The sequence below is a fragment of the Sinohyriopsis cumingii genome, chromosome 1, assembly GCF_028554795.1.
Source record: "Sinohyriopsis cumingii isolate HCF-2022 chromosome 1, ASM2855479v2, whole genome shotgun sequence".
Lineage (NCBI taxonomy): Eukaryota > Metazoa > Mollusca > Bivalvia > Unionida > Unionidae > Sinohyriopsis > Sinohyriopsis cumingii.
The window spans coordinates 146,844,910-146,870,821 of NC_142961.1; the positions used below are offsets into that span (position 1 = coordinate 146,844,910).

General features: G+C 34.0%; 1 protein-coding gene across 15 annotated transcripts in view; it reads left to right on the top strand.

Moving 5' to 3' along the window:
• LOC149808102 (uncharacterized) overlaps positions 1-25,848 on the top strand; it is a 534,871-nt gene extending 509,023 nt beyond the window's left edge. For all 15 annotated transcript variants that reach the window (XM_089973484.1, XM_089973483.1, XM_089973481.1 and 12 more), the window contains 11 exons: positions 3,031-3,093; positions 3,798-3,869; positions 4,473-4,508; positions 5,270-5,329; positions 8,314-8,346; positions 8,932-9,078; positions 10,075-10,129; positions 17,998-18,099; positions 18,664-18,753; positions 19,155-19,232; positions 20,264-25,848. In XM_089973484.1, coding sequence (XP_089829610.1) covers positions 3,031-3,093; positions 3,798-3,869; positions 4,473-4,508; positions 5,270-5,329; positions 8,314-8,346; positions 8,932-9,078; positions 10,075-10,129; positions 17,998-18,099; positions 18,664-18,753; positions 19,155-19,232; positions 20,264-20,472 — 945 coding nt within the window. In that variant the 3' untranslated portion in view covers positions 20,473-25,848. The remainder of the gene's footprint in view (positions 1-3,030; positions 3,094-3,797; positions 3,870-4,472; positions 4,509-5,269; positions 5,330-8,313; positions 8,347-8,931; positions 9,079-10,074; positions 10,130-17,997; positions 18,100-18,663; positions 18,754-19,154; positions 19,233-20,263) is intronic.
• Positions 25,849-25,912: the final 64 nt, after the last annotated feature.

Here is a 25,912-nt window from a genome sequence, read left to right on the forward strand (position 1 = left end):
TGTCATTAGGGTGACTGGTTGGAAAGCGAAACATTAACAATTGTTAATGTCATTAGGGTGACTCCTTAGAAAATGGAACATAAACAGTTGTTATTGTCATTAGGGTGACTGGTTGGAAAGCGAAACATTAACAATTGTTAATGTCATTAGGGTGACTCGTTAGAAAATGGAACATAAACAGTTGTTATTGTCATTAGGGTGACTGATTGGAAAGTGAAACATTAACAATTGTTAATGTCATTAGGGTGACTCGTTAGAAAATGGAACATTAAGAATTGTTAAAGTTCACATTTTCCCTTTGGTGTGAAGCAAACATATGAAAGTACAATGATAGTAAAAGTTCAGTAACTTTAAATTTCTGAAAACTCATGATGAAGCCTGTATCTCACTGTAGACCCGTTGTTGATGCAAGCTTTTGCGTGGAAAAATAAAAAACTCCATCATATCCTGGCATTATTTTTTTTATTGGTCGCACGTTTGAAACATGTGTTTCCGATTCTGCTTCAATACAATTAGGTATTACCCTTAACAGTCTGTCTTCCGAAGTCAAGTCTGTAAAAAGAAGATTGAACTTACAAAAAAAAAGAACATTATCTCTGTTTTTTAGGTACAAACACGATAAGCTCTCAAAAGATGTAATTGGTATAACTTTACTTTTCCATCCAATCATGGCACTTCACTCTCAAAAGATCTAATTGGTATAACTTTACTTTTCCATCCAGTCATGGCACTTCAATCCCTTATGTGCTCAGTTTTAGGTTCACCCATTTCTCGACAGGTTCACATTTTCACATATAGTTCATACTACGAGCCCTTATATCCCATAGCGAAGTTCACTAGTGTCAAGCCCTCTTCTTATATTGCCTCTGTGTTTCTGAACAATGCCTTGGGCATGAATAAAAAGTATTAGTTTGTTGTTGTTGTTGTTGTTTGTTGTTTTTTGTGTTCCCCAACACAAAATAGTGCCGTCTAACAGTTGCGTCCCTTAAATACCAGTATGTAACCATCTACTGCTGTTATGTTACTTTTATTTCCCTATTCTTCGGTTAGCCAGAGAACATTTCTTATCGAAAAGGCATCGACAGAAATATAGAGAGAGACAGGCCAGCTCAGTATTGTGTGTTGTCAACGTCTGTTATGCATTGCTGCTCCTAGTCTGCTCCGCATTCGCCAACTGTACAATGAAAATTTTTACCGGGTAACATTCTAGATATGTACTCGTACATCAATGGCAGTCGGAGCTTCTTCTTCATCTTCTATCAAATCGAGAAATAAACCTCTCTGTAACTCGTTCAGATCTACAAAATATGGCGACGGAAAGAGACAAAGTGACAGTCGGAACAATCTCGGCCTTTGGTATTGTAAAATATGTGGTGCAGTCCGCCAGAGGCGAATCTCCGAACAAATTAAGTTGATGTTTATTCCTACAACTTTATTCGATGTGATTTCACAACCTTACTGAAATTGACATCAATGAGACAATCGGGTGCCCAAATAGCTCCACATAAAGACGTCAAGCGTTTTAGAAAAGCTGATACTTGTCGCGAATTTTGCTAGAGATTCTACTCTGCATTGCAGTATTCACATTATTGCCAAATCTGACAGATTACGTGTTATTTGATGTCGAATGCGATCGCACTATCATTTACCTTTTACATGCATTTTTTGTTCGTATCACGTGATCGTTTGACCTCTGACATCAAGGTAAATTTTGGGCATAGATTTGAAATTTGACTTAGCCATATGAGAAATTGTGAAGTATGGAGTCCACTTTACTGGAATAATATGACTTAGCCATATGAGAAATGGTGAAGTATGAGTCCACTTTACTGGAATAATATGACTTAGCCATATGAGAAATGGTGAAGTATGAGTCTACTTTACTGGAATAATATGACTTAGCCATATGAGAAATGGTGAAGTATGGAGTCCACTTTACTGGAATAATATGACTTAGCCATATGAGAAATGGTGAAGTATGGAGTCTACTTTACAAAGAATGTACTTTTGATGTAATTATGTTTGCAAATTAAAGAGATGAAATGAGTATAGTTTGTTAATAATGAGGAGGAAATTTATCTACTTATCGATTTCTCGAATCTCCTACCCCAACATCACTGGAAAAACCTAACATGGGGTGGAAAATGTGATTAGTAATTCTTACTACAGCCAAAAATGTCTGATGTAGAAATTATTGTGGCAGTGGTGTCACACTGTGCGGTAACTCATGGTGTCACCCCCATGGACCTACTTCCTGCACAAAAACTCAAAAACTTTATGCACATTTCACCCCCTCTGATGGTGTCATCCTATGCGGTCTGCACCCCCCCCCCCCCGATACGTCACTTCATTGTGGATTGAGAAAAAAGTGATATCCTAATTTGGGCAGTTTCGCTTCAGCGAGGTTCATTTCCACAATTAGGGATCTAACAATACAGGTTGTTGCAAGACATTCATACATATTTCTAACACTTAATTTTATTTTCATTTGGTTATTTATTCTTCTTCTCTCTAACATGCGTTATTTTGTTAATACAGTTTTGTGTCTTACATTAATGCATGTTATTGTTAATACAGTTTTGTGTCTTACATTAATGCATGTTATTGTTAATACAGTTTTGTGTCTTACATTAATGCGGCTGACTCTCCTTCTTTAAGACGAGCTTTGTGTATTCAAATGTTGACTTGGAACTGCAGAGGTGTTATCAAGAACGAAATGGGCGGAATCATTTGAAATAAACGGAAATTAGATTAACGTAGATTCTTCACTATCGTAAACCGAATCTAGACGGTGTCACTGGGTCGGGTCCTTTATCTAATTGTTGTATAAGTAGGTGATGCAGACGGTACAAGCCACCATTCCGCTGAAGCCTTTTGGGACGGAATTTGCATTCGTGTTCTTCCAAATTCATAATGAAGCTCCTGCAAATTTTTATATTAGTTTTACATTCCGGTGTCATCGGGATTATAAGAAATAATAAACAAGTCGTTTATACAAATCATAGATATTTGGGCATTCCACCTTTGCAGGGTCAAGATGGGGATCGAGGCAACGAGGGACCACGAGGATCCCCCGGGCAAGACGGCAGGCCGGTGAGTTATTCTCTTTTCTGCAGCTTAGTTGTTAAGGTGGAAAATTAAGTACAAGTTCATTCGGGGCGTACAATATGTTTAAGTCATGCTTTCAATCAGTCTTCACGAAATTTAAATTGTTTGTAAGTAAATTTTATATGGTAGCATTGTTCTTACACTGGTAAATTAAGTGAGTCATTACTGTTCCTGTTGCTTGTATGTTCATTGAATCTATGGGATTGTATTTCAAAAATTGTTCTCTTCATTGTTGATATAGGTATTAAAGTGACATGGATTTTGTTTACACAGTCTGTTTCAATAATATAAAAAAAAAAAACTTTTAAAGTTCGGTACTTCTTGTGATTTAACTATTAGTTCAGCACCGAAATATTTATCAGTTGACAATTTACATATCGAAATATTTAAATTCATATTTACGAGGAGAGAATCATCTATTGCTAAATAAGGATCCGAATTTAAAATAAGACATTAAGAATTACTTTTTGCATTAAATCACACAAAAGTGTTCGAGAAAGCATCTTCTCAACCCCCACCCCCACGTCCTTCTCACTTATGTCTGTCATTAGATGACGCAAATGTACCTTGGAATTTCTTGAGTGGATCGTTGTTTTAGGAGCTAGATTTGTAATACGGGGAACTAGTAGAGAACACATGCTCAGTCAATAAATTGTACGCGTCAGTCTGATTTTGTATATATATTTTAGGGTGCAACCGGACCTATGGGACAGCCGGGCCCGATGGGACTCTCTGGTATGCAGGGACCGCCAGGACCTCCAGTAAGCACACACACACACACACACACACACACACATTGAAAATTTGGTACTATTCTGCTTGTATCTCTAATACGCATATCACAAGGTTTCAAATGAAATCACTATATTTTCCATCAGTGTTTTTTGTATTCTCGATGATTTTGTGAATATTAAATTTTAGGGTATCAAACACTTTCTTCATATATTAAAAAAATTATAAAGAAACTTTGAGATAGCTGTGACCTCTGGAAGATTCCAGATCAAATGTGGGCTTGAAATAATTATATAATGACGCGATGTGTGCCTATACACTTCAGACGCTAAAGAATTTATTATTATATTTTTATATATGATAAGACAGATCTCACAAGAAATTTAAAAGAACGTGTCCAGCATAGTAATGTGTTTTTAAAATGCTTTTTTCGGATGCCGTTGCACAAGAAGAAGGGAAAATCACGTGTTCAAAAGTTAAAAAGAGCCAAAATTCGAAAACATTTACATCTTTGAACTTATTCAAATTTATGGTGGGGCATGAATGCAAACACAAGCATACAAAGAATCGGTAAAATGTTACGTAAAGTAACGAGAGTAATACCCTTATTTTTTATTTATTTTTATTTTCAGGGACCTCCAGGGGCACCGGGTGAAACGAAAATCCAGGTAGAATCGATTTATGTTTTTGATTTTTAGCACACATAGCTTACGCCAAAATAACAATGTATTAATTTGTAAAATGTGATTAGACAATTAGAAATGTTTTCCTTTAAAGGTATAAGACACGTCAGACGGAATACCAAATAAACGGACCACAAAAGTATTATGTTGGGCTTTTTAGTTTTCCCATTGTGACGTCACACAACTATGATAAAGTGTGCGTGATTTATATATTCAGAATTGAAATAAATAATAGCACAAATGCTCATAAATCTTTCCATTAATTTCGCATTTACTGTATGCTCTTCAGGCACACCATGTTTTGAAAGAAACGGATGACGTCTTTATATTTTAAAATAACAATTACGTCATTGACATAACGTCATAATTGAAATGCGTCATCAAGACAATTTTATTTGTATAACAGGATCAAAAAGAATCTCTAATGAAAACTGAATCAGTGAAATAAAGATACTTAATTTATAAATATTTATCTTTTCCGTAACTGTTTTTCATACTTTTGATTGATGTATAATATCATTTTTCTCATCTGTTCTCTTGAGTACGTCATCTGAAGTAAAGTTACTGGTCGACTAGGAACACGAAAAAAATATTCAGTGATTTCCTTAATACATTCCCGTATTCAATCATATCTCTTTTTATACGCGACTCAATTTTTTACATTTCAGGATTTCAACACAAAAAAATCATTTATCTCAGTTAAATTGTTTTAATTTAATTTTTTTTTCTTTCTGTACCTATCACAGTATGGAGATGGTTATTACGGCAGTAACGGACAGGAATCACGTGGACCTGCTGGAGCACCCGTAAGTTTCCAAAACACGAAATGCGTACAGGGTGAATATGGAGGTTTCTTTTTAAACTTATTTTTGATTCCCCCATATGTGTTTGTTTCATAAGTTACTACATCATCACTTAAGAATAATTGCACAATGTGACGTGCGTAAAGGTTGGATTAAGTATTACCTGATGTTTCACCTGTGGTCAAATTGTTCATTGATACATCAAGAGCAAAGAAAATGAAAATAAATTATGACGACATTTTGTTAAGAATTACGAAAATAATTTGCATTCACACGCAGAAGCGCGATCTCAACCTAAGTTCTAACTTTTATTTTATATCTGACAGATGGAAAAAATAAATACACCAGGGACTTATTTTTAGTTTAAAGAAAATTGATGATAACTCCTGGAAAATAGACTTCAATTCATTAAAATATTACATTAGTTACCCTGCCCCATTTAAATGTAAACCTCAGCTTCTAACATAGTATTTCGTCATCTTCTACTTGATATTTGCAGCGCTTATTTCTACATCACAAATCTATAAAACAAAGGTTGAATGAAGACCTGTGTTCGCAGTTTAAATTTACGTTTCATATGAAGGGGACGACACGACTTCTCTCTCTCTCTCTCTCTCTCTCTCTCTCTCATTACCAAAGTGATTAGTCCAAACCCTATTTTGAGGGTACATATAATAATGTGTGATGATTTGATTGTTTTTAATACAGGGGTGGGATTACACCCTATTTTGAGCGTACATATAATAATGTGTGATGATTTGATTGTTTTTAATACAGGGGTGGGATTACACCCTCTTTTGAGCGTACATATAATAATGTGTGATGATTTGATTGTTTTTAATACAGGGGTGGGATTACACCCTCTTTTGAGCGTACATATAATAATGTGTGATGATTTGATTGTTTTTAATACAGGGGTGGGATTACACCCTATTTTGAGGGTACATATAATAATGTGTGATGATTTGATTGTTTTTAATACAGGGGTGGGATTACACCCTATTTTGAGCGTATATATAATAATGTGTGATGATTTGATTGTTTTTAATACAGGGGTGGAATTACACCCTATTTTGAGGGTACATATAATAATGTGTGATGATTTGATTGTTTTTAATACAGGGGTGGGATTCGATTAGAATGAGCATAATTTGGTCTTTATTCATAAAAAATCATTTAAAACTTAAAACAATAGACCTTTTTCTGTATTCAGTCACAATTTCTCAACGTATACTGCACAAAAATCCGACATTTTGCTTTAGAAAGGGGACTTTGACATACATATAAATAAATAAATAAATAAATAAATGAATAAATAAATAAATAAATAAATAAATAAATAAATAAATGCAATCAATACTTCTACGCTAATGAATGGTCGGCTCCTGCTATTACAGGCAAGGGCAACTTTCTCCAGTTTTTGGTCCTGATAAGAGATTTTTAAAGCCGCACACTCTGATGTAAATTAATTGAGAAAACCAGGTCACCGACCGGATTCGGCCAGCGGGTTGTATTTTTCCCACCCCTGACTTACAATGATGTACCAAGCAACATCTAACTGAGTCAACGGATGTAAGGCAGTCGGTCATTTTAACTATATAACTCTTAAAAAATTTGAACATTTTATTTTGGGGAATTCGGTTGCAGTGAATTTTCCCGGGCAAACGGATGTTTGATTTACGCATAATCTTCTTAGAAAACATTCAAAAAAGCGTGACTCCCAAATTGAATTAGGAACCCGGCTGTTTAAATTTCTGTCACACAGAACAGCGGAATAATTTCGTACGACCTGCAAACCTCATTCGTACGGTATATATTTCACGGACGCCTGTTCTAGTTTCAGGCGTATGTTTTATGCTGCTTATCATTATTTTATTTTTCGCAAGCAGCACTTGTTATTTGTTTGTTGTTTTTTTGTGGGTTTTTTTTGTTTGTTGTTTTTTTGTTTTCGCGCAACTATCTTTTTCTCTCTATGGTATTTTTTATTTTTATTTTTTTGTTTTTTCTTATCCCTTGCTTAAAAACCATTAATAGTGCACATGATCTTGAATTTGTGTCAACGTTGACATATTTGCTGCCACGTTTTCTGAGCCAGGTTCTTACTTTGAAAGCTACATAATCATTATTATTTTTTTCCTTAAGTATTTTAAAAATTTCCCAGTTTTGAATTAATATTATTAATATTTTTTAAATTCAGAATAAACCCTTCCCATAATATCGTCTGTCGTACAAATCACCCTTGATGCATCATTCTTGCAAGCATAAAGACATTATAAGAAAAGAGCTGAATTGTATCAATGAACATATTACGTACTCCATTTATAAAGTGTTGTTAAAAGAACACGTGTTCTTTGAAACCAGAGGTGCTCTTACACTGGGGATATCACGTTTTATTATTATTATTATATGCTTTACCTGATATTTATCAGATATATTTCTAAAAGTAGTATTTGTGTATTGGGATGAGTCAATTGTATCTCACTGGGTACACAAATTCTATTTTTAAACATGTTTTGAATTGGTGTGGCTGATGGTAGGAGAAAGTGATTAAAATTTACTTAGACCTGTTATGATTCAGCACAAAACGGTGGCTGATTCAGAATCCCTGCCCCGTTCTACGTGCCTAGGTCTGGGAATCTGGTGAGCTGATGGTTGGGGAGTGGTCCGTACTACCATATGTATAAAAAGTCTGACTTTAGTTTATCCGTTTTGATGTTTATATTTATCTGTTATATACATCTCTAAGATACACAAAGTCCATGCCTCAATAACACGTTCAATTTATTAACCATTTTATTGCCCGTTTCCAGCAGCACCAGACTGGAGCAACATAAAATGATACAAGCTTAAATGTCTACAACACACATTTGCAATCCACTTTCATATCATCATCGATTTATCTATATTGTATAGAACAAATAACTTTGCTTGTTTTTTTTTCCCCCACTTGATGTATAGTTTATCTTTCTTATTACATTTTTCTTTAGGGACCTTCTGGTCCTCCGGGGTCACATGGCATGGTAAGTGAACCATTTTCTTGCCCGAGAGATATTAGAGGGCCGTTTGTCCAGGAGTTATTACAATTAAATACTTTTGCATTGTTTGCTCTTTGATTCTCCTCAATTATTATTTGACGCACTCACTCGTATCAACCACGTGTTGTCTTTCGCTTAAATTGTACTTCTATTTCGTGAAGAAACATAGCATATCGCGCTTAACTATTTTTAGATACTATATGTGTGTGTGTGTGTGTGTGTGTGTGTGTGTGTGTGTATGTGTGTGTGTTTACATCAGGTTCAGCTACGTCAAAACATGTTTATGTTTTATTTCATATTTCAACCTTTATAAGTATTTTAAAAGATATTACAGATTTGATTTAATAACTCTTACTACACTAACTTTTTTCCCGTCGTCCACGCAGCTTCTAATTCGCAGATATAGGTGGCGTCATCATGTGATGACAATACATTTACATGCTCATAAATTCAGCTTTGAAGATTTCACTGACTGGCAGTTTTGGTTTTTATATACTTCTGAATACCTTTAAGAATGTACGCGTACTTTGGAATGTGAATGGTTTACTATTTGTCATATATCTCCTACAGCCTGGAGAAAGGGGGCCACCGGGTGAACGGGGTCCTGGAGGCGCTCAGGGTACGCCTGGAGTACCTGGACTTCCAGGGCCTGTGGGACAGGTCGGACCCAGGGGAGAGAGGGGTCAACCGGGCATGCCGGGAATGCCAGGACTTCCGGTAAATGTTCGCCTCTTTAGTTTTTACTATTTTAGTTATGGTTTCTCAGGTTTTCCTCACTGGTTAGACTGGCTATTTGAAAATGGCCTAGTTTATCGTAGGTAATTTTAAAAGGAATTTTAATTCCCTTTATATTGGCGTATGATTGATGTGTGTATTTTGGGTTATAGAGTATACATCTTGGCCTTACATCCGATGTGCACTTGACATAAAACTGCTAGCTCCGCTTAGTCGTTTTCACTTCCTGGAATTCAGAGATAAATTAAAATTTAAAACAAAAAACAAATAGCTTAAACCGTTTTTTATATTTTATGTATTTGGTAATTCATTCGTTGCACTTGTAGAAATTGGTACCGTTTAGTCTGGCAAAATTAATGTTCCCTTTTTTAATAACGGCTGAAGATAGCGTGTGTAAGACTAATTTGTGGCGCACATGCACGTGGGAGGAGTCATTTTGGTCAACTGTGTGCTTCGATTATGTACAATTTCCACAAGTACAATAGCCAAAGAATTTTCAGTCACAGTGCATGAAAGTAACATAGAAGTATGCCAATATTCTCTCCATTTTGCATGTTACAAATGCAATCAACTTTACCTTACACCTATCCCTTTCTCAGGACTTCATAATGTATGTAGAGCTCCCCATATATAGGTCAAAGCCCATAGGTTTTTTTCCCCTTTTTATAAGCATGCTCTCTTGAACCTCGTGAAATGAATGAACACCTTAGATAACTAGCCAGTAATGAAACTGAAACAAAAATAGTTTTATTTATGATCTTGAAGTTGCTGGAGAATTCATTGCCATTTTGCATACTCGATTCATTGTAAAGAATGTATGTTGTGACGGTAACACTAAGGGCGTGTCTTTATTTTACAATGAAGATAAAAGTTAGGAGTTTTATGTTCCTAAATATCTTATGTAAACTTGAGATTTGTCGTACTTATTATTGCCGCTGTGATTGAAAAAAAGGTAATTTCGCTGAAAAATCCTTTCAGGGCCGAAGTGTGACAGACCAGGAAGTCAGGGAGATATGTTTCCAAATACTGAGAGGTAGTTTTTCTTCTTTTATTCCATACAGATTTCCTGCTTGGATAAGCCCGTGGCAGATTTTATGTTAACTTTGAGGCTAAGCTCTCATCAAAAGACAAAACACGCATTGATCTTTACGTTTTCACGAAGTTAACAAGCCTTTTGATTTTAAACAAGTAACTGTCCGCTATAGGTCATTACTCTCCCATTTCTTACGGAAACATTGAAGCTGTGCTTTGTTACTCGCTCACGACAGAGTTAGGGTTTGAATCCTAATATTAGACCATTCCAGACGTGCCACCATGGTTTGCATGGGCATAGGCAGTTCACTAGGATTGCCTCGGCACTAAATAACCTTTGTAAAACAAACTTTGGAGTTGAATCTGCTCGTGCTAATTTCTCCGAGACAAAGTCGTTTGGAAATGACACAATAAGGTCAGCCGGTAACCGGGACCACCGAGGCAATCCTAGTCAAGAACGTGGAATTCGAATTAGGTCATGCAGGAATGGTTGAAATTTGCGTTCTATTTCTTATAATTTGCGCATTTAGACACAATAAACCAAGAAGGTACAATATGTCTTTCGATTTAAATTTTATTTTGTCCTGCCTAATGTTTTGATGCAGTGTAAGGCGCCAGAGTAAACTTCCTTATGCGAGGACCTGGACACGAAACAAGCATGAAGCTGAAATATAATAATTATGTATGATTGGTAGTCTTGTTTGTTAGTCTTTTCAAGTTTAGTTTATTTAAATAAAATTCTTTTTAACTTTTACATTTTCTCAATATATTAGCACTTGATAATTTTTTACACGTCCCCTAGACGAACTGATTTGATTTTCATATATTACGATGCACTAAAAGTCTGAAATAATGATCAATACAAAACTTTGAAACAAATTCAATAATTTCTATTAAAAAAAAGAAAAGAAAAAAAAATTATAATAAAAAATAAATAAAATATTTCACTGTTAAAGACTTTTATTTTCTTGGAGAACAAAAGCCAGTAATATGTTGTTTTGGGTTTTTCACGCAATAAAACGTTTTCAAACTTTATTGAATGAAGTTAAATAGATGGGATCCGTCTTTTAGAAAACCTAGGTAAGTCAGTTACTGTTTTACCATTTTTATTTATCTCAGAATTTTTACTGAGTTATATCTTGAAAGCTTGTCCTTGCTGACCAGAGCATGATTCTTGTGCAGTGTGGCCGATCTTGCAGTCATTCGGTTTTCCTAGCAATGTGAATAAACAGTAAAAAAACATTAATATTTTTCCACGTCTTCACATTAAAGACTTTTAAAAATGGCGAAAATACTGCTAAAGGAAAGTATGAATTTTAAAACGAAAAGTTGTTGAATCAAATATCATTTGCATTTCATTTTACCTCTTGACACTTCGCCAATCTGTTTCATTTGTAATACTGAGATTGTAATTTTGTTAAATTCAAAGTACCGTATTGGACATTTTATTTCCGTTATCCCGCTTTCTCTGAAATTTCCATGCGTTCCGGAATGCTACTACTGTGCTCTCCTCCGTTTTGCATAATGTCCGACTCCAACATTTCTTATTGCAAAAATCGTACAGAAGTTCACAATAAATGGAAATGCATTTTCAAAAACCAATTTTGCAAGTTGATACCCATTGGTATGAAACAATTAGGGAATCGACAGACGTCTTCAAAAATTGACAATTAATTCTTAGCTTCTACTAAACCTAATTTAAAAGCATTCTGTATTACAACTGAGACTTGAAAGTACTTTCGTCTTTCTTTCGACTGAACCTACAAAGAAAATATCTTGATGTATTTACAGTGAAAGACTAATTGTATTTTGGTAACCACACACACACACACACACACACACATATATATAAGTTTTGGGACTAGTTGGATACATGGTACATCTATATCTGTCAATCGGAAATCGTCTCACACACAAATAGGAATTGCTGTTTTTAGACTTCGCATTATGATCAACTCGTCTACTAAAATGCACATGGTTTCAACTTAAAAATCAATGTGGGGAAATGTAAATTGTCATGCTAGTTTTGCACTATCATTTTTTTTCTTCATTCTGTATCTTGGTAAATTATATGTGTACTTGGCGAAAACAGGGCGATTTATGCAATTTTAATTTTGAAATTGTCTTTTAACAGGTAATGCGCAATTTCTTTCGATGTACAGGTTTAACAACAAAGCATGCTTGAGAATAAAATGTCTTCATTTTTAAAATTCTGAAGAGTAATGAAGAATAATGCTAATAATGACAGTAATGATGAATACTTCTAATAATGACAGTAATGATGAATACTTCTAATAATGACAGTAATGATGAATACTTCTAATAATGACAGTAATGATGAATACTACTAATAATGACAGTGATGATGAATACTACTAATAATGACAGTGACGATGAATACTTCTAATAATGACAGTGATGATGAATACTTCTAATAATGACAGTGATGATAAATACTACTGATAATGACAGTAATTATGAATACTACTAATAATGACAGTAATGATGAATACTACTGATAATGACAGTAATGATGAATACTACTAATAATGACAGTAATGATGAATACTTCTAATAATGACAGTGATGATGAATACTACTGATAATGACAGTAATTATGAATACTACTAATAATGACAGTAATGATGAATACTACTAATAATGACAGTGATGATGAATACCACTAATAATGACAGTAATGATGAATACTACTAATAATGACAGTGATGATAAATACAACTATTAATGACAGTAATGATGAATACTACTGATAATGACAGTAATGATGAATACTACTAATAATGACAGTGATGATAAATACAACTATTAATGACAGTAACGATGAATACTACTAATAATGACAGTAATGATGAATACTACTAATAATGACAGTAATGATGAATACTACTAATAATGACAGTAATGATGAATACTACTAATAATGACAGTAATGATGAATACTACTAATAATGACAGTAATGATGAATACTACTAATAATGACAGTGATGATGAATACTACTAATAATGACAGTGACGAAGAATACTAATAATGACAGTGATGATGAATACTACTGATAATGACAGTAATGAAGAGTACTACTAATAATGACAGTGATGATGAATACTTCTAATAATGACAGTAATGATGAATACTTCTAATAATGACAGTAATGATGAATACTACTAATAATGACAGTGATGATGAATACTACTAATAATGACAGTAATGATGAATACTACTAATAATGACAGTAATGATGAATACTACTAATAATGACAGTGATGATGAATACTACTAATAATGACAGTGATGATGAATACTACTAATAATGACAGTAATGATGAATACTACTAATAATGACAGTAATGAAGAGTACTACTAATAATGACAGTAATGATGAATACTACTAATAATGACAGTAATGAAGAGTACTACTAATAATGACAGTAATGATGAATACTACTGATAATGACAGTAATGAAGAGTACTACTAATAATGACAGTGATGATGAATACTTCTAATAATGACAGTAATGATGAATACTTCTAATAATGACAGTAATGATGAATACTACTAATAATGACAGTGATGATGAATACTACTAATAATGACAGTAATGATGAATACTACTAATAATGACAGTGATGATGAATACTACTAATAATGACAGTGATGATGAATACTACTAATAATGACAGTGATGATGAATACTTCTAATAATGACAGTAATGATGAATACTTCTAATAATGACAGTAATGATGAATACTACTAATAATGACAGTGATGATGAATACTACTAATAATGACAGTGATGATGAATACTACTAATAATGACAGTAATGATGAATACTACTAATAATGACAGTAATGAAGAGTACTACTAATAATGACAGTAATGATGAATACTACTAATAATGACAGTAATGATGAATACTACTAATAATGACAGTAATGATGAATACTACTAATAATGACAGTGATGATGAATACTACTAATAATGACAGTGACGAAGAATACTAATAATGACAGTGATGATGAATACTACTGATAATGACAGTAATGAAGAGTACTACTAATAATGACAGTGATGATGAATACTTCTAATAATGACAGTAATGATGAATACTTCTAATAATGACAGTAATGATGAATACTACTAATTATGACAGTGATGATGAATACTACTAATAATGACAGTAATGATGAATACTACTAATAATGACAGTGATGATGAATACTACTAATAATGACAGTGATGATGAATACTACTAATAATGACAGTGATGATGAATACTTCTAATAATGACAGTAATGATGAATACTTCTAATAATGACAGTAATGATGAATACTTCTAATAATGACAGTAATGATGAATACTACTAATAATGACAGTGATGATGAATACTACTAATAATGACAGTGATGATGAATACTACTAATAATGACAGTAATGATGAATACTACTAATAATGACAGTAATGAAGAGTACTACTAATAATGACAGTAATGATGAATACTACTAATAATGACAGTAATGATGAATACTACTAATAATGACAGTAATGATGAATACTACTAATAATGACAGTAATGAAGAGTACTACTAATAATGACAGTGATGATGAATACTACTGATAATGACAGTAATGAAGAGTACTACTAATAATGATAGTGATGATGAATACTAATAATGATAGTGATGATGAATACTAATAATGATAGTGATGATGAATACTAATAATAATGACAGTAGCTCTCTAGACATCCGTATGATGCAGAAAAGCACACAAACTTTCTGGCAGAAACATATATAAAGCAGATGTTGGAAGTAATTCAGTCAAGTCTTTTATCCAATTCTTAGGTTTATTGGTTTTTTAAACGTTATATTTTCTGTATTTTTCATATTTTTCTGTTCGTGGTGAGTGATTGTTGAGCACATAAATCTGATATTATATCTTTAAAATGGGCCTTGAGTTAAAACTTATCTCGATAAATCCCCACTCATATAAGGTTTGATCATTAATCGGGATAATTGTGAATTCAATGCCAATTTTAAAGAGTGAACATCATGTTTGGGGCGGTCATCGAGGTGTTCTTTTTCAGTGCTCAGTTTAAAGATAGAACGCTATATAGAATGGGCATTTAAGTGGGTTTTTTTTTCAATGTCCAATTTAAAGATAGAATTTTTAATGGTTTTGTACGTTTGTTGGGGTAGTTGTGTTTTGAGTATCCAATTTAAAGGTAGAATTTTTAATGGTTTTGTGTGTTTGTTGGGTAGTTGTATTTTGAGTATCCAATTTAAAGGTAGAATTTTTAATGGTTTTGTGTGTTTGTTGGGGTAGTTGTATTTTCAGTATCCAATTTAAAGGTAGAATTTTTAATGGTTTTGTATGTTTGTTGAAGTAGTTTTATTTTCAAAGGCCAAATTTAAGATAGAACTTCAGATGGTTTGGGGATTTTGTCGGGGCGATTTTTAACTTAGATTTTAAAGATGAGAACGTCATATTTCTGTGTTATTAGAGCCTCCGTAACGGGTTGGAGAATATCTGCTTGTCATAAGAGAGAAATCATTTTGTGAAAAACCCAAATTGTTTTATTACTTAGTAAGTTATCAGCAGTTCAATAGCCATACAATGTCATTATGTATTTATACGCAGTATTACAATAAATACTTGTTAATCACTTAAGCGTACCAACACTTCCAAGTGTGGTATTCACATGCAAGTGTTCACTGGAATTTTTTTTCTTCTTCTTCTTCTTTTATCTTAATAATAAGATGTCTGGCGTAATAAAGCTCTCCACCGTAGCTATGCAAAACGTTTAGGAGGAGACACACTCTCTCTCTCTCTCTCTCTCTCTCTCTCTCTCTCAGGCCCAATACACTATTTTTAGTCTTCAGTTAATGCAGTTAATGATAACATTCATAAAATTCACAGAGGTTTTTCTATTTACATACATACAATTTTGACTTCTGGTAAAGTTTTGGAGTTCCTGGTGCTTTTGTTGGCCAAGTGAATCTCGAATCTGTATAGACTGACTGATTCCCGTCGCACCAGCAGGGAGTGGGTGGGGATGGGAGACCAAATGTCTGCTAAACGCGCAAGCTAAGTTGTAACATCATTCATTTTAGAGTCTGTTTTCTCCTGAAGTGATTATTGCTTTGTAGCGCATGTAATATCACAAACACTGGTAAGTTTTTGCACTTACCGGCGTTTGTGACATTTACAGGTTCTTTTCACACCAGTAAATTTTCTGGGAATTATTGTCAGTGACAGGGACAAAATCAGGCATGTCCAACCGGTGGCCAGGGGGCCGCATGCGGTCCAGTCCTTTACATTCCGCGGCCCGCGGCCATATAGGCAGTCCTTTTGAAATCGCATTTTAATTAACATGCATAATTAGTTGTAAGAAACTGTTCTTGCCCATGCGACCACTGGGATAAACTGACATTTACCGTTGTTACGACACATAAACTATAAACATCACAGATTGTAAACATTACTATTTTGTAATACAGTCGAAACGGTTAAATGCCGTACTGTTTCAAATAAAACAATAACTTCGTTGTATTAGGCCTTTTCGTCATAAGAACTCCTCTGTTTTTGTCTGTGTCTTGTGCGCGTTTCGTTGCATCCATCCTTACGTCGGTCGTTTTTTCTCGGAATATATATATATATATATATATATATATATATATATATATATATATATATATATATATATATATATATATATATATATATATATATATATATATATATATATAAGATTTTCTCGACACCTTATTTTTAATGTATGGAAACAATCATACAAGTAATTTAGTCTTTTAATCCCACAAAAAGTGAGATGAGCAAAAATGTTAATAAAATATTTCTTGTTCTCGGTAACTGGCCCTGTTAACCCTAAAGGTCAAATTTTATGGTGCAAATAAACCTTTAAATGGAAATTTAAAGTTGAATCTCAGTGTATTTTTCTAACATGACGGAGGATATGTCGTGGCCTAAAAGGCATAAGTACAGATGTGGAGTCGTCATTGATCCCTTTCGCAATGCATCTAGGAGAAAATCAACTGCAAAGTGCGGCATGTTTTTTTTTTGTTGTTTTTTTTTTTTAATTTACGTTTTTATTCGATGTCATCTATATGACGTTTTTGATATTTGCTGGGTCAACAGCGCACGTTCTTAAAACGGACATATCAACTGTAACGTCACCAGTGTGTGTGTGTGTATGTGTGATCTGGATTTTTAACGTAGCTTTAACAATTTTTCAGTCATATCGCTACGATGTCTGCAGTGTGGCAGTTTATAGTGATGTCTAGCAGTGAGGTATCATGCCGCAGACATGTAGCATGATGTCCCACCCAGTCACATTATCCTGACACCAGGCCGACCAGTCCTAACACTAATCTCTTAATGCTGAGCGCCAAGCGAGGCGGCTGTTAGTACCATTTTTGTAAGTCTTGATATGATTCGGCCGGCGATCGAACCTAACGTCACCAGTAACAGATATATTGTGACATTTTACGACAACACGACTTGCGTGACATTTAACGACCTCAAATAGTGTATTAACTGTCCGCTTGTACGACTTGGCAGCCATCCTGACAACGGCTGTAAGATGATCTGCAGTTTTCTAATAATAAGTCAATTAATACCCCATACACGTCTTTTTCCCCCCAGGAAATCTTTGTGTGCACTTTGAGTTATATACATAGACGCTCCTTTTCGTATAGCCTTCCTTGTTTTCTCTTTTCTCGTGACTACCCATATATATATATATATATATATATATATATATATATATATATATATATATATATATATATATATATATATCCTGACTAACTAAAGCTTTTCTCAACAGAACAACTTGAAGAACTTGTTGCAGACCTCAGAGGACCTCCTGGACCTCCGGGTGTAGGCAAACTGGGTCGCCCAGGACCTCCCGGATCGCAGGGAATTATGGGTAAGATTTTTGTTAAGTACCAGTAATACTAATAATAATCATCATCATCATCATCAGTATCATCATCATCATAAGCATCATCATCATCATCATCGTGAACACATAGAAAATGAACTGCTGTATTGCTTCTTTTGTTTTGTATTTTCTTGATATGGAAGCCAACTACTTCATGATCGAGTACCATGTTCCTTTAGCAGCTCGAAAAGAGATGGTGACCATCTCAATTAAAAGAGATGGTGACCATCTCAATTACGGAAATACTTTTTTTATATACAAGATTTGTGCATAGATTTGAGATAAACCAATTCGTCATTATTTTAACAAATTATGTAGATTAAAATTCCACTCATATTTTTGATTGTACATATTCTTAATACATTGTCCGAAGTATAAATAATACATTTTCCGAAGTATAAATAGATGTGCATGAGACAAAGAACAAAAGTATCAATAACAGCTTAGCCATTTTTAATGTATTTCGTCCTAATGATGACTTTGCATGGTGTCACGTTGTGACTAAATGTACCTTTTGAAGGTGTAAATATATATGCACTTCCTTTTCAGGTGAGAGAGGTATCCCAGGTCTTCCGGGAGAGCGGGGATTCATGGGCCTTCCAGGATTACCAGGACCGCAAGGGCCACCAGGCCCACCGGGTAGGTCCACTGTAGGATCGATTTAAAGTAGGCCTAATTCCAGATTTACTCAGGTATATGTGAGCTAATATGCTAAAGTAAATATAATCAGCTTTGACTATTTGCAGTTTGACTCCATGTTTGTTGGATATAGATTTACGAATATATCCTACTTCAAAAGAGTAATACAGTTTTAGGGGTCTTCTTTTCCTGAGAAAGGAAATAAATAAAATACTTATATTTTAGTAATTAGCACAAAATGAAGAATTCGACAATAGATCCTACCCAACCTCATCCCTCGAATGCAAGACATCATTGATATGTACCAGTATGTGGCCAAAATGACATTGATGTACATGAAGTTGTTTTGAAAGATTATGATCTAGAAATACTTTACTGTGACATCTGTTTTCTGTGACCAGGTGAGCAAGGTGTGAAAGGAGACCGGGGACCCACAGGACGTGGAAAAGATGGAGAACAAGGCCCACCAGGCCCAACAGGTAAAGTCATCAGGCTGTTATTTATTTATTTATTTAATTTTCTTAAATTAATTAAGTAATGAATAAATTAATTAAGTGATAGTATACTTTGTCTGAACCTTGAGCTTAATCAGTCCTTGGTTCAAGTACCGTTATTTGCACATTAAATTCTTTTTTTTTAAATATTTATCTGCTATAACTGAACTACTGATCTCTTCAGCCAGTCATAAAGGCAATTTGTATAAATATTCATTATTGGATAACAACGATGTCTCACGTGAACAAAAACGTAAATTTCGTAATTTCCCGCAAATGTTTAATGTGCATGTCACGCTATATCTTGGAAAATGGCGGTAATAGCCAGAGAATAATAACAACCCCAAAAAATGACTTTCAGGACAGAAGAAATTCTCTCTGAATTGACTTCATGATGAAATAAAAGTAAGGTAGACAAAGTTTCCTTAAAAGCATGCTCAGTTATCTGATTATCCTAAAATAATATAAATCAGTGTATGCAAGGTATTTATTTGGGAAAATATTGCACGGGTTTTACCCACCATTTTGTTACGACTGATGTCCGATAAATTGGTATGAATGTTCAATTTCGTTTTATTTTCACTTCTGATATAGAAACAATACGTATCAACAACGCAGATGTAGAGCATGTGTGTTGTGTTTGGTGATTTTTATCGTAGCTTTAAAAATGTTAGCCATATCACAGCGATGTATGCAGTGTGGCAGTTTATAGTGATGTCTAGCACTGGGACATCATGCCACAGATATGTAGCATCATGTCCCATCCAACCACATTATCCTGACACCAGGCTTACCATTCCTAACACTAACCTCTTAATGCTGAGCGCCAAGAGCGGCAGCTGCAAGCACCATTTTTATAAATATTTTGGTATTACTTGGCCGGGGTTTGAACCCATACCTTCCGCAGATGCTCTAACCACTTAGGCCACTGGAGTGGTCCAAATGTAGAGTATTTCTTGCAGACAAGTAACTAATTTTTCATTTAAAATAATAAATCATATTCTTTATTACTGTAGGACCACCTGGGCCAACAGGCGAGGGAGTCCCTGGTCGACAGGGTGAAAGAGGGCCTCAGGGAATGCCGGGACAACATGGAACCAGAGGCGCACCGGGACAACAGGGACCCCCAGGCTACTGCGAATTCTGCAACTTCGCCCAAGCAGTACCGGGTGCCCAGTACTATCACATACCGGCAAATCAAGGAAATGCTATCAAGGGGCCTTAAGAACATTAACTATGTAGGCTTCTTATCATTCAGCAAAAAAAACAAAAACATTGTGATAGTCTTGTAGCCATGACATTTTTTAGAGAGCGCCTATTAACCGGATGGCTTTCTTCTTACCATAAATCCCCATCTAATAGTCCCATCTACCACTCTCATTAATCCAAACGCTAGACTAGCTAACTCTCTTCACACGGAGTTCTCTAATTTTTATATACCACAGAGTGCTGTAATTAGACTTTCATCTTTTATAGTTTTAGTGGTTGTACCTGAGATAGCGCATGCTGTCTACAAACTATCTTGTTTTATCTTTATTGTTAAACTTATGTGCTGTCTGTATAAAGTATCTAAGCATAATGCTTGTCAATAATAATTACATTGAGATTTTAATAAACGTTTGTGTGTGCATATGTATAATTTCGTGTAAATATGTGCGTCACATGCAAATTGAATGCCTTGAAAAGTGGATTAAAGTCATTTTGTTTTAAAAATCAAATCGTTAGTATAATATTGATTAGAGGCTTTTGTACGAAAAGATCACAAATTAGAAGTTCCTATCAGAAATACTTAAGTTTTTTTCAAATATAGTTTCAAATATGAAAATAACATCTTTGTGAAAAGGTCATTAAATTTCAGAAGATTTTTTTAGAAGAACTTAAAAGGTTATAAATGTACAAGTAGCAAAACATGAAACATCTGCTTTCGTTTGGGAGAAGAAATTTTGTATCTGTTTACATGTATTCAGATAAACTTTTGTGGGGATCTTTGCTGATTGCTTTTAATGTGTATACATTTGAGTGCGAAAGGGAAATAATTCGTCCAAATGTGTGCCAGTACATATATAAACCGAAATCACCTCATATTTGTAATCATATATAACGCGTTTATTACAACACACAATGGTACTATGTATTCTTTTTTCATAAATTATGTTCCTGTGAAAATTAGTTTTATGGGTGGGCTTGCCTTATTTCACCATCATAAATAATTACTCCCCAAAATTTTAGATATTAAAAGTCAATGGATTTTTTAATTTAAATGCAAGCTGATGCTAAGAGTCAGTGATTTACACAATATTATACTCTGTTTTTTTGTTTTTTTTTGTCTTCAAAATTAACTACTACTACTGCATGCTACAAGTGTATATGAATGAATAATGTCATAACATTCTATCTTTTATGACAAGGTATTCTCTTCTTTTCAGATGTTGTACATTTGGATTGGGGTGGGGGGTTGGAGGTTCGGGGTATTCAGTACAACTAATATATCGTATACACATTTGTTTGGTATGGCATTTTAAACATGTTTCATCACATTATTCGGAGGTTTGCCTTCTTATTTTGTATTTTTCCCTTTCCATCCTATCATTTTGTTAGCATCTTTGCATAAAGCACGTTGTAATACATGGCAATGCATGCATATGTGTTTATCTGTGTACTTTATAAGTACTTTGTGAGTAACGTGCCATAACCGTTTACTGTGATATCTCCATTTACAACATTTGTGAGATTGTAAACACCATAAGATTGCTTCACGACAACACTGTACTGTCAATTTCATTGCATGAAAAAAAACTAATCTTATGCTTGAATCATATGGATGGTTTGACATTAGTACTGACTGTTAAAAGGCCAGTCTTTTAAAGTTGGTTTGACATTATTACTGACTGTTAAAAGGCCAGTCTTTTAAATTTGGTTTGACATTAGTACTGACTGTAAAAAGGCCAGTCTTTTAAATTTGGTTTGACATTAGTACTGACTGTTAAAAGGCCAGTCTTTTAAATTTGGTTTGACATTAGTACTGACTGTTAAAAGGCCAGTCTTTTAAATTTTATGATTTCTCAAAAGTAAATGTGTCCGTTTGTAAGATCATCAATCATCATCGTCATACAAACTTTTGAATTTTTACTCGTATAAATGCCAAATCTTTCTGCAGAGACACTTGTATAAATACCAAATCTCTCCGCCAGAGACACTAGCATAAATACCAAATCTCTCTGCAGTGCATGCTTTCAGTAACGGTAGCCGTAACCGCATGCAAATTTTGGAAGGATGCCATATTTTGGGAAATTTCTGTGAAGTTTTCTATTATATTTTAATAAGTCTTCCGGTTTTTGTGACTTCGTCATTAATCGCAAACATTTATTTTAGAGGAAATCCAAGGAATGCGATGTTTTGATTGACGCTCTCGAACTCTGAGTCAATGGAATTGGTAAAGACACGAAAATGAAACAGACCCATTTTCTAAATATAACAAATTTGCGATAATTTATGAACACAGAAATACTCATGAATATGGCCTTACATGCATGCCTGCCTTGCGTGCCACTTTCCCCGACAGTCGAGACACCATATTGCAATGTTCAGCTACAGGCTTTGCCAACGTGCGTAATGTTGTTAAGGTCCCCTATGGATATCAATTTCGTGATTTGCCCTGTTGTTACCACACACATCCATGTTGTTCTGCCATGCCGCAATATTTTTTAGCCACACGATTTCCTGCTGCCGTTGTAGAAGCTTATATTTTCGTTAATTGATGCTTGCAGCAAGGTGAATATTTTATCCTAAAATCGGCTGCAGAATACTGACTGAATAATTTTTCTAATTAATTTCAAATTTGATTCGGAATCTCAATATTTGAAACAGATTATGAACTTAAATGCATAAAATAAATTGTGTAAAAACATGTATCTTCATTACAATAAGGCAATATGCTTCTAATTTCAGGCTTTCCCCGAAATTGTTTTATAAACACGAGCACAGAGGTTCATTAAGATTCAGTCTCCAACAAACAATCTTACATTTAAAATTCTTTACTTTTGAATGTATTTTTTTGCGCGAAGGTTGTTTGGTGTTGTTATCATTAAATTTCGAATTTGCACATAATATCAAAATATAGCTTTTGTATTTTTTCCTAAATTTTCATACTCTGATCTTAATTTCTATCAGTTGCGTGTTTTGCTCTGCAAGAAAATAATACTACGAATATCCAAAACACATAATCCTATGCTATCTTAGCTTCACGGCTTTTTTTTCACACTGCACTTTGCACTCGATCTGCACACAAGATTTTTCCTATGTGTCATTATGTGTAAGTTGTTGTGTGTGTGAGGTTTTTACTTAAATGTTCATGTTTTCACCAACCGTTTCATCGGACCATCGCCTATGAGGGCTACAATTAGTCAACAGTTTAACCGTTTTACGTAAGATGTAAAATTATTTATTTTAAGATGTTTTTTATACACTGGAAAGCATTATCACGCTAATACAAGTTGAGGAACAAGATATACTAGAAGCAGATTGAAACGACGCTATCATATGCTCAATTTGATAACGAGGTGTATTAACACGGACAGGGGCAATCAATGATGTAATCATACATTGCAGCCAGAAAATGTTTAATAATGTTATTTATTATATAAATTATTGAGTACAGAGAAAATACATTTCTTCACCTTCAGTACGTGTAAAACGTGTAACGACAAATTTAAAGGAGAATGTAAACAAAACACAAGTAAGATGCCATCTAATTGTCTACTTTAAAAAATTAATTTCTCATTAATTGGAGGAAAAATCCGATAATTGCTTCTACAAATGCAATTACGTGTAAATAAAAGGCTGATTATGTTTACTCAAAGAGTTATTAGGTGCCTATGATGCGTACTACACATTTCATGATTTAGAGTGTTTTCTTGTCATCCACCTAAAATGCCCATTCCATGCTTAAAATTAATATCAAGGCTAGATGCATATCAGAGATGGAACGAGGAACGATTGATGACAATCCAACCGCGCAGTTAGAATATCGATTTAAAAAAAATCGCATCAGCGTAAGCCATTATGATATTATACATTAACGGCGGGGAATCATTTTATTATCTTACATTATTTGAATATGTATCTTTGTTATCATGATTTATCATTCTCATTTTTACGGTCTTTCACATGACACTGACAAAAGTCGAGAAAAAAAGCCAATAAATGAACAAAAATGATCATTTATTAATATCTGTGCATGTACGTTTTCAAAAACAAAATTTATATTTGTGTAAAATACGTTAATATTATGTCCGTCAGCTGTTTAAATGTTTGCAATCTTAGTAAAATTTTGTCAGTTAAAATATATGGTACTTAAATGCATATTTATAATTTAAAAATAAATAATTTACCATTGAAAAGTATGAGGTCAACTGTGAACATACGTAACGGGTATTTCTACTTAACGCACATACAATCTGGGAGCAAACGTCGTGCATCGTCAATTGTTTCAACATTAATCGTGATATAAATATGTGAACTGGTAAAAGATCTAACATTTTGTGTTTCAACACAAGAAGCTATCGCAAGCTCGAGCAGAATATTTAATACCCGGAGTCTATTAAGTCACCAAGGTCATGTTATCATCAGGATAAAAGCTGAGTATTCCCATTCTAGGGTTTCCGGCTCCTGTTGTTACGTATGAATTGTTATTGTTCAATATTCGGTATATCTTTTTATTAGAGTATTCCACAGAAATGTTATTTACTTTTATGAACTTGTTTGCATTTCATCCATTGTAATACACACAATCGGACTTACAGACAGCTTCCAGTTATATACATATATCTTTAATAAATCATGTCAAGACATCATTGGTCCAATTCAGTAGTACGTAAAACAGCAGGCTAAGTTATATAAAGTTTCAAGAAGGAAAATCGAGTAGGGCGTGCAGACTTAGATGAAATGAACAAGTGCTCATATCAGTTTAAAATCTCAGGTATTCCTAAGACAACTTTAGATAAAGTGTCTTAAAAGCAAGTAATTATCATCTGAAATATCCCTAAACGGTTTGAAGTTTTTATTTTGGATTAGAAAGGCCAGAGAACGAACAATTCTGTTTCTGTCAACGGCACTGGCGAGAGAATGTTAATGGAGATTCGTTATTTTTAATGTGTTGCGTCTTTACTAGATTTACTTTCATGTCTTGACTAAGCATAACTCATCTTTTCTCGGATATATAAAACCTGTCACGGTGTACTTAGTGATTTCTTCTATGGCATAAACTCTCATGTTACATTTAGTATAACTCAATTTTTTTCTACTTTTCCTATATTCATTATAAATGTTATACTGTTTTGTACACCTGCGCTAGAAACCAAATAGCATTGTCCACTGCTTTACAATGTATAATGTATGTAAATTTATGAATTATGATATTGGGAAACAATCTTGTTTGTACATAGCAACTATGAAAGGCCAAGTAAGTGTATTTTATAATTAATCTGTTCTACATGTAGACCTGGACTCTAACTATGCTGTTATAAACTTCTTTAATAACCTAACAGATTTGCTGGAGATTTGTTGAGATCTTTCGACCTAATAAAGTGCTTTTACTTGTGTATGTCATTGTCTTTTAATTATTTTCGTTTAGAATAAAAGTTACATTTCCCATTTTTATATTTATT